Source organism: Phyllobates terribilis, unplaced genomic scaffold (assembly GCF_046119375.1).
Source record: "Phyllobates terribilis strain yellow unplaced genomic scaffold, ASM4611937v1 Scaffold_4046__1_contigs__length_65919, whole genome shotgun sequence".
NCBI classification, from domain to species: domain Eukaryota; kingdom Metazoa; phylum Chordata; class Amphibia; order Anura; family Dendrobatidae; genus Phyllobates; species Phyllobates terribilis.
The window spans coordinates 28509-37720 of NW_027366798.1; the positions used below are offsets into that span (position 1 = coordinate 28509).

The window sequence follows — 9212 nt, forward strand, 5'->3', positions numbered from 1 at the left end:
GAGTAAACGGATTACTCTTTGGTTTTATTTCAAATGTGACCCCATCAGGTAGGTCGGGGAATAGCACACCACGGCGGGCCCCAAGGTAGAAACTATCAATAGCAAAGGTGTGAGTCAACAGATAGACTCGCACCTAGATTAATGTAGAAATTAATCACAAAATAATTGATTGCCTCCCCAGAGCGGCGCCAATTTGATGAAAAGAATGTTTGCATGTCGTTTATAGGTCAACAAACATCCCTCATGCAAAAGAAAAGATCTTAGGATCTTAATATCCAATTATTCAAAACTAACCCAAAGGTAGTTCTGTGGAAGCACGAGTCGAACCACAAAGAGGTACAAATACTTATGATTAGATTTCGAATGGATCTTTAGCAAACAAACTCGGGGGGGGTCAAATCACAACCAAATCAATTCAAATAAAAAACAACTGAGACAAAAGGAGTATTAATATATGGAGAAAAACACCTAATTGGATACCATCCTTTCCTAGTTGACAAGATTGTAATTCAAATGAATATCAGACATGCAATGTATTCCTACTTCTATATGAAACTAACTAAAACCTCAAACAGAAGATAATAGTTCATTTACAAATAGTTAACCACAACAAACACCAATGATTCAAATTACAAGGAGCGTTCAGACAAGAAAGCATTGAGATATGAGCATTAGCGACTAGCCCTATAGTCAATTCTCTACACATCAGATTAGCACAAACAGACACTAATAAGGCATGTTTTGCTTTCAAAGGCATAAAAGGTAGTAAACAATACAGTCTATCTAGAAAAGGAATTTCAATCAACACAAATCCTAGTTGGCCAAACTAGAAAGTATGCAAATCAACCCTAATTAATTAATCCAAGAGAATAGATAACACAAATTGCAATAGATAGAGAAAAGAAGAACTCATAGCTGTAAATGAACTAAGAACTTCAAGATCCAACTAGAGTGTAAAAGCGCTTAGTTCATATTCATTTCAAAAACAACATAAAACTAGGCGGGAGAAGAACAAACTAAAGAGAGTCGGAGAGATAGAGAGAGAGAGATTATTTTCTCCCTTTTTGTACCTAACCTACTTTTTAAAAAATCCCAGAAAATATATCTAAAATAATTCAAAGGAAACAAAGAAAACAATTACAAAACGCATTCTCGGCTACTAACTACGCGGGCGCCGAAGAGGTATCGACGAGTGTTGAAGACTTTGTATCCCACATATTCTTCCTAAGCACAACTTTAGGTGCCGGAAACATCAAGGCGGGCGCTGCCGCGTGAAAACTTCTTCTAACTCGTCACTTCAACTCCTGGCTTCGGTCTTGATCTCTCCTTGGCTCTTCCAAAGCCTTCTAAAAACCTGTAATTCACTTGATCTTGCAAACTTCATGTAGATCCATTAATGTATTTGAATGTGGATTAATAAATCTCATATCTCACCAAATAACGTCTAATTCTTGTACCATAGACGCGCCATAGACGTACCTATCAATACTTCTCCAGGAATTCCTTCTGCATATCTACGCAGAACCTTATAACACTAGTGAGAAGGTAGTAGTACCATTGGTCAGCGTTATCCTTTAGTGGAAAAGGAAAGACTCTCATCATGATTTGGTCATCTTTGACTCCTCTAGGCTTCATACTTGAGCAAATAGAGTGGAATTGACCCAGATGCTTGATATGGTCTTGCCACTCAATCCATGAAACTTGTGCAATAGATGGATTAGCCCAGGCTTCAGCTCAAAATTTGTACCTTCTGCCAGAGCTGGAAAGACAATTACAGTCTATTGTGGAGCAAGGCATTGCTCTAACAGTTCTCTCATTGTCATGTTTGCCAGACATGCAACTTCTGCTGCCTCTCTCACACGAATTGTTGGCATTGTTGCTGCTTCTACTACTGCAACTTTGGCCATTGATTTCCAAAATTTATCTTGTCTTAGCTTCCATTCAAATTCTACACATGGATCAAACAAAGGCTTGTTGTGAGATATGATGGTGCAGGTCATAAGATGGACCTACACCGACTAAACCTAAATGCTATCTAGTTTTCCCCGACAACGATGCCAAATTTGACAGAGTTGTCGATGATGCTGGCTTAGTCGTGTATGCGTGTCGTGGCACAAAAACGGTATCAAGTGGATATTTATAAGTCCTAATAACCAAAAACAAGAATAAGTGGCAAGAAAGGCTCGATTCCAAAAAAAAACATAACAATATTAGATTTAGTTTAGAAGAACTCAATTTGGTTTGTTTGCTTGTTTTGTAAATATTGATGGGTTATTGTTCCACTTTAACTCATCCATCTATATATCCATTCCGGTTTCGATCATCGTTCTTTTTTTGTCATCTATCCCTACTAATTTTTATGATTCCCTATTCTAAAGACACATTCACGTTCTACATTCGCCTACCAAAACCCTGTAGAGCATGTTTGATACCAAGAATAGGCCCAATAGAGACGAGTCACTTGTGCGTCTACTTATCTCAATAATTGAGATGGGCCACTCGTGCGTCTACAAATCTAAACTATGTGAAAGTTCCTTCCTTTACTTAATATCCGCAACCAATCTAAATACAAGTAAAGGGATTTTCTTTAATAATAGTATTACATAGTAGTGTTGAATCTCCTAGGTTGTCATCTAGATCTAGTCAAGAATACAAAGCATAAATGTGGAAATCATAGAAACAATCATCTAACATAATATGGAATAAATACGAATAGAGAAACACTTACTAAGCCGAAACTTCAATATCAACTTCAGTAGTAAAGGGAAACAGTGTTTGTAGCTTATCTCCTCATGCTAACTATGCTCTAGTAATGAATAACTGTGGCCGAACAAAAACAACCAGAGAAAGAGCTCGTTATATAGGAGAATAACTTAACCTAATTCTACCAAGTGGCTAAAATAATAAACTAATCAACTAACTAAATCAAATCTAACCAATAACTACTAAAATATTATAAATAAAGTCTATCTCCAAAGGTGAATCGGAGATTCCCTAGTCATGGCACATGGCAAAGTGGATACTGTTGGGGGTGTGGTGGTTGGAAGCCGGTGAAATTCTCTTGTCCTTTGCAACAACATGATCCATCACGTGGGGAAAAGGCAAAACTGTGCGAACCAAGGGCGCGGGATGCGGTGATAAAGGTGTGGGACATGGGCCGTGCGTTTTGTCGATCCTTCTCTTCTGGCAGCTACACTTATACTTGATATATGTGGAAACTCTTCCATTTTGTAGCTCCTTCGACAACTTCTCTCTAAATTTCTACAAAAGTATGCAAAAACCCTTGAATACTTGATCTTTCTCATTTCCGACTTGGGTAATCACAACTTAGCTAATGTAGCTTATAACTCATCTGACTGTATGCTAAATCTTGTGAATTAAACCATCATGACTGACTCACATCAATGTCCGTCTAGACACCTAGGTGTCTGCCTAGGCAACTACCTAGATGGCTACTTATCCGCCCAGTTGTTGAATTTATGATGATTAATTATCATATTATATGTTTATATTATAATTTACATAGCCAGATTATGAATTACTATGAAAATTATGAACCAATATATGATTATTTGGTTTTCATAATAAGAAATGGTGTTAAAATATAAAACAAAGTATTATAATACTGATTCACCTAGACGCTCCGCCTAGACTTCTGTCTAACCGCCGAAGTACTAGAATCCCTTCACCGCCTAGCACAAATCCAACATTTTTAAAGCCTTGCGTAACCCAGACAAGGTCATACGAAAAAATGAATTCAACTAGCAACAATTCAACTAGCAACAAAATTGAGAATTCATCTTCTTAATTTGAAGCATGTGTTTCATCTTCTTAATTTGAAGCCTCTTGAGACACATGTGTTTCACTTTTTAAAAATTCATCTTATTGAGGATTTATCTTTTTAATTTCACCAATTATTATCACCATATTCACTATCTTATTAAATTTTATAATTAATCAATAAAATTTCAAATAGAAATACTATAACATTATTTATTATTTAATTATACATCATCAATAATGATATAATTCATATATACAATTTATATATATAAGGCACGAGGACCAGTAAAAAGATATCTTTCTCAAAAATAATAAATGGTGATTATGTTGAAATAGTATTTTTCTTATAACTTGTGATATTTATATTCTTTCCTTCATTATAAAAGATAAGATGTGTAGACATCAAAACATTTTTCAAACGCATATAACAGACAAAACCAAAGATCTCCCCCAACTACATACTAAGCCTTAGAAAAAATCGGGGAAAACTAAATTGCTTAGTATAGATTTGTATAATTACAACTGTCACTCAAAAAAGAAGTCTAATTTAATATGGAAATTTACACTAAAGCCGACTTTGATAGAGCTTAATTACCAATAGGAATGCAACAATATGGTTCATTACTCGGGACCATCTTGGTCCTCCCGTTTTTATGAGTAATGAATCTGGATAAAAGATGACAGTTTCACAAACATAAGCCCCTTAGAACTTCAAGCAACAATAAAAAATAAAAAAACTCAACCTATCTTTTGTGAAAATTAAAGAAGACAATCTTTAACTTATTAATGTCCGTAATTGGCATTTAACATCGTTTTTGGGAGCAAATCATATTTTTTCTGACATCCCGTTTGAATTATATATTTATACAAGTTTCTTCTTTTCTCAAGTCTTTCAAAGTCAATCAAATTACAGATTACATCATAAATCGCCATTTTCTTAAAACGTCGACTTAAATAAAGAGATAATATAGAGCTTCAGGCTCTCATGTATAAATATATTCTAGAAAAGGTGTTGGGTCAATCTGCAAATTTGTAAACAATAAAGAACGACGTCGTTAGAAGTTAGAACAAACCCTTTGTGCCGCGAAATGGCTAGTATAACCTTTAATATTCTGCAAAATTTCTTAAATTGACCCCTCCCTAACCCGGCCTTCAACCCCCCGCAACACGACGATCCAATATTTTCAGTTGCATAAACGGAGCCCTCTCTCTCCACTCTCTTCCCCCTCCGTATCTCCCTCCTTCTACTCCCTGTAAACTCGCTAGGGTTTTGGTGTTTCTAGGCTGCTCAAACATCTCCGGAATTTAGGCATGCTGTTAATCGAGCTACTTTGAAGCTTTAACAAGAACAGTTTGTGTTCGCTATCTAGGGTTTCCGTAGATGTACATTGGGATTTTCATGTCTTCTGTATGGAGTTTGTCATCGTCTCCTTCTTGTCCCAATCACTCATCGTAGCCGCTTTTACCTTACTCTTCTGCGCAATTAGCGTCTTCGCTGTCCGATTGTTTCCTCTGAAGTCACAGTCGTGGGAATCCGTCAGCGGGAAGATCGGTCTCTCCGTCGGCTCTGATTCCGCTCCGAACGGAGGAGGATCGAGATTAGTTTGTGAGAAGTTGGCGAACGGGAGCGCCGGCGATATGTGTGAAAAGAAAGGGCTGGCAGCGGCGGTTTTGCAGGAGAGGCAGACGGGAGCGTCAATGATGGAACAGTTGGTGCCGGAGATTACCACTCACGCACTTAGCTATTTGGATTTTCCGAGTCTGTGCCGTCTCTCAATGACCAATTCTCTGATGCGTAAGGCTGCGAACGATGATAATGCTTGGAAGACGCTTTATCACAAAGTGCGGATTGATTTCGATTATCCTATTATTTGCTTCTTTCATAGTGATCAATTACGCACTTACATTTCCTACTTATAAGCTTTTAATGCGATTTGAGGATCTCTCTGGCTATGCTCCCCACTAGGGCTTAGATTTCTTTCTCTTTTCTGAATTGTTATTTAGTAGTACGAACTAGGACCTTTGCTTGATTGTGTTTCCTTTTCCCTTGGCTGTTCAGGATTTTACAGTGGAGCAGACTAGTGTTAAACCACCTAATGGATGGAAGGCTTACTATGCAGCTACAAGAGCTATTGTGAATGTGAATGCAGATTTCTTTAACATCATCAGGGAAAGGTCACTTCAAGCTATGAGTCGTTTCTGGCTGATGCAGACTATGTGAAATGTATCCATGCTTCCGGCGAGCTTTTTACTGGGTATGTTACTTCCTTCATACTACAACTACTCTGCATTTATTTCTTCCTCACACCATAGTTTCAGAAGGAATTGTTAATTTATGATTATATGATTATATCATCCTGGTGTCAGTACCATTTTATAGCTAGCAATTCATCACTATTCTAGTTAAGATACTATCTCCATGTCTGTGTACCAGTGAATGGATTGATCTCTAGGTTGCATTTATGAGCTCAGTTTCAAATGGAAAGTAGAAGCTAAGTATATGACTCTTATGTCAATAATAATATCTAGTAGAAATATCCACACATCCCATGCATATCTTAGTTATCTCTAGGTTGCAATCTTCGTTATCTTATTACTTTGAGCACATCAATTAAACTTCCTTCTGCATCAATCATCATCCATATTGATAGTTCGTTCTGTAATAAAGTTCCTTTGAAACTTCATATGCATGCTTCTTTATTTGGAAGTGGAGTGCTCCCTACCATATGAGGAGTTAGGCTTCATTGGAATAGCTTTCCTTCCTAGTAGGTTAAACCGGTATTTGTAAACACATCAATTGAAATTCCCTTAGCAAGCACCCAACTTTTGCTTTCTGTCCACGCAATACTTGAAAACTCAAATTAAACTAGAATGTTCTTTGATGCCACGTGCCACATGCTCGGATGAAAGGACTTGATGAAATAATAATGACGGTTATTTATTTCAATCTGTACTGGAACGATATTTAAGGGGGATTCCGCAATATATAGGTGAATTCGTAGGTGATTTACATGCTATTGCTAGCAGAGCATATACATCAAGTTACCAATTATGACTAGTTTCGGTATGTAAGCAAGCACTATGATTACTACCTGTGCTGGTATAACTGATGGTTTGTGTCGTTTAGCAGGCACCTCTTCCCTGTAGCCGTTACCTGATATGTTCAACTTGGCATATCCAAGTTGAACAACTGAAAATTTCATTAATTAATGATGCATTAATGTTATTAGTTTTGAACTCTTTAAGGAATATAACACGGATGTACAAACTGTAAACAATCTTGTGTCAAGAATTGTCGTAAACAAGATTGTGTGGATGCGCATCTATGATATATTAGTGTATCTGATTGCATCACATCATAATCTGTTCTAAGCTGGGTTTATAATACTATGTTCTTACTGAAAACATGGTTTGGGTGGTTAAGGTACAATGCTGTGATGGAGAGCTGGCAGATGGTGTTCAATTGGGAACAAGAAGCAGACGCGTCCAAGTAGTGGACGTACGAGTTCGTGTGCTGACAGACATGGCATGGGTGACGATGAGGACATATGCTGACCTGGATGCTGGGCCCTACAACATTACTAATCTGTTTGAGCGCCATAACGGACGCTGGTACATGGTCCACCACCACTCCTCACTTACGCTCATCGATGGAGAGGTGAACCAGCAACTTGTGCATGCTTAGAGAAAAAGTGTAGAGAGAGGACTGATCTGAATATAGGTACTAGTAGTGCAAGTAAATGATACATAGCTCTCATTGTTATTCAAGTAGGAAACTATTGGAGCACAAAGTTATCCATTGGGAGAATCCAGACCATGGAGAATCTCAGTTTTTGGTGAAGGATTGTTATGAGCTCAACAGACAAGGGCTGTTATTGTTTTTCTTTTTTTAATTTGGAAATGCTCTGTACATATATGTTTTTTGTTCCTTTGCATTTGGGTTACATGGTTTTTTTATTATCAAGAGAGACGATGCTCTTGGTTATATTGTATATTGCACGCGGTAAAAAGCACCCTCTAGTGTTGTTGAGAATGAGATTGTTGATATCCCAGGCGGGTTGGCAAACTCATGCAAACCAACCCCGCAAACTCATGCAAACCAAAGGAAAAAGTAAAAGGAAGGTCGACGATGGATTCGGCTAAGGCATATGGAAAAAGTAAAAGCAAGGTCGGGGAATGGAGTTGGCTACGACATTAGCTTCTCTAAAGACATGGGTGATACGTATAGGCAACTCCTACGGAGAAAGCCTTGGTACTCGGGGACCAGGCTAGATAGTGGGTGGTGAAGCAATGTCTTGTTACGGATGAGTGAGATTGCAACTTCAGAATCCGCTTCTAGCAGCACCTCACGGAACCCACGGTCCTAGGCGAATTTTAAGCCTCCTAGTACACCTCTGATTTCAGCTTTTGAACATTGCATTTTCCGAGGTTGATGCAAAAAGCCCCAATCCACTTCCCCTTCCTCTGTTTGTGACTATACCTGGGCTGATGTCACCCCAGAGTTCTTAACAGCACTGTCCGTATTGACCTCAACCCAATTATAAACAAGCACATAGGTAAAAGAAGTTCATAGTCTTATACTTGACTACATGGATATGACATTATAATCAACCGCTTCCCTTTCAGAAAACTCTTTTATGCTATTTCCTTATTTTGTTGTGAATATTCATTTACAGTCAATCAACTTAGCATTTTTAGCTTTAGGAACCAAAGTCCAAGTTTTGTTAACTGTCATGAAATTAATTTCATCTTTTATAGCACTAGGCCACTCAATAACATGCTCATATGTGTCAGGTGTGAATCTATATGAATGTCAGCAGCAACAGTAACAGTAAAAGAATACTCTACTATATTGACATTAGAACAATTAATATCATGCTCAACATTATTAGATAATAACCACTTGTTTGACACTCTAACCCCAGGCTCTATCTCTTGTGACCTGGTAATCCCTAAGATTAATCAAATTATTAACATTAATATTAACTGAAGACCTGGAATTAGCATGCTCACTATTTCATAGCCAGAATCAGAGTTAGAGTAGGTAGAAGGGAGATTATAATTACAGTTTTCTTCCATGTAATCCTCCCTTAATGGTGATGCATTGCTATCTCCAACATCTCCAGACTCTAGGTTTACCACTTCTCTAGAGCTTCTGGACCCATCTTTCTCCTCATTGGTTGACTCAATTCGAGTCATGGAGGGTTGGGCTAGGTCAAGGCTAGGTCAAACTCCTCTTCATGTGGGAGTCGGTGTCCTGCCTCAGCTTCAGGTTGCCTTGAAGGGCCCACTGTTATTGGCTCATCTTCATTGGTACCTGCCTGCTCATTCATCAATGTTAGCTTAGTCTTAAAATCGAATTGTTTTTCATTAAATTCAACATTTCTAGATGTTATGACCTTAAAACCATGAGGTTGGATAACAAGGAG

At 37.9% G+C, this 9212-nt stretch overlaps 1 protein-coding gene across 1 annotated transcript; it reads left to right on the top strand.

Moving 5' to 3' along the window:
- Positions 1-5193: 5193 nt before the first annotated feature.
- LOC141248755 (uncharacterized) lies at positions 5194-7636 on the top strand. Its single transcript, XM_073669439.1, is given in 6 exon segments — positions 5194-5625; positions 5843-5987; positions 5990-6038; positions 7208-7265; positions 7268-7456; positions 7556-7636. Coding segments are annotated over 6 exon segments (954 nt in total).
- The last annotated feature ends 1576 nt before the right edge of the window (positions 7637-9212 follow it).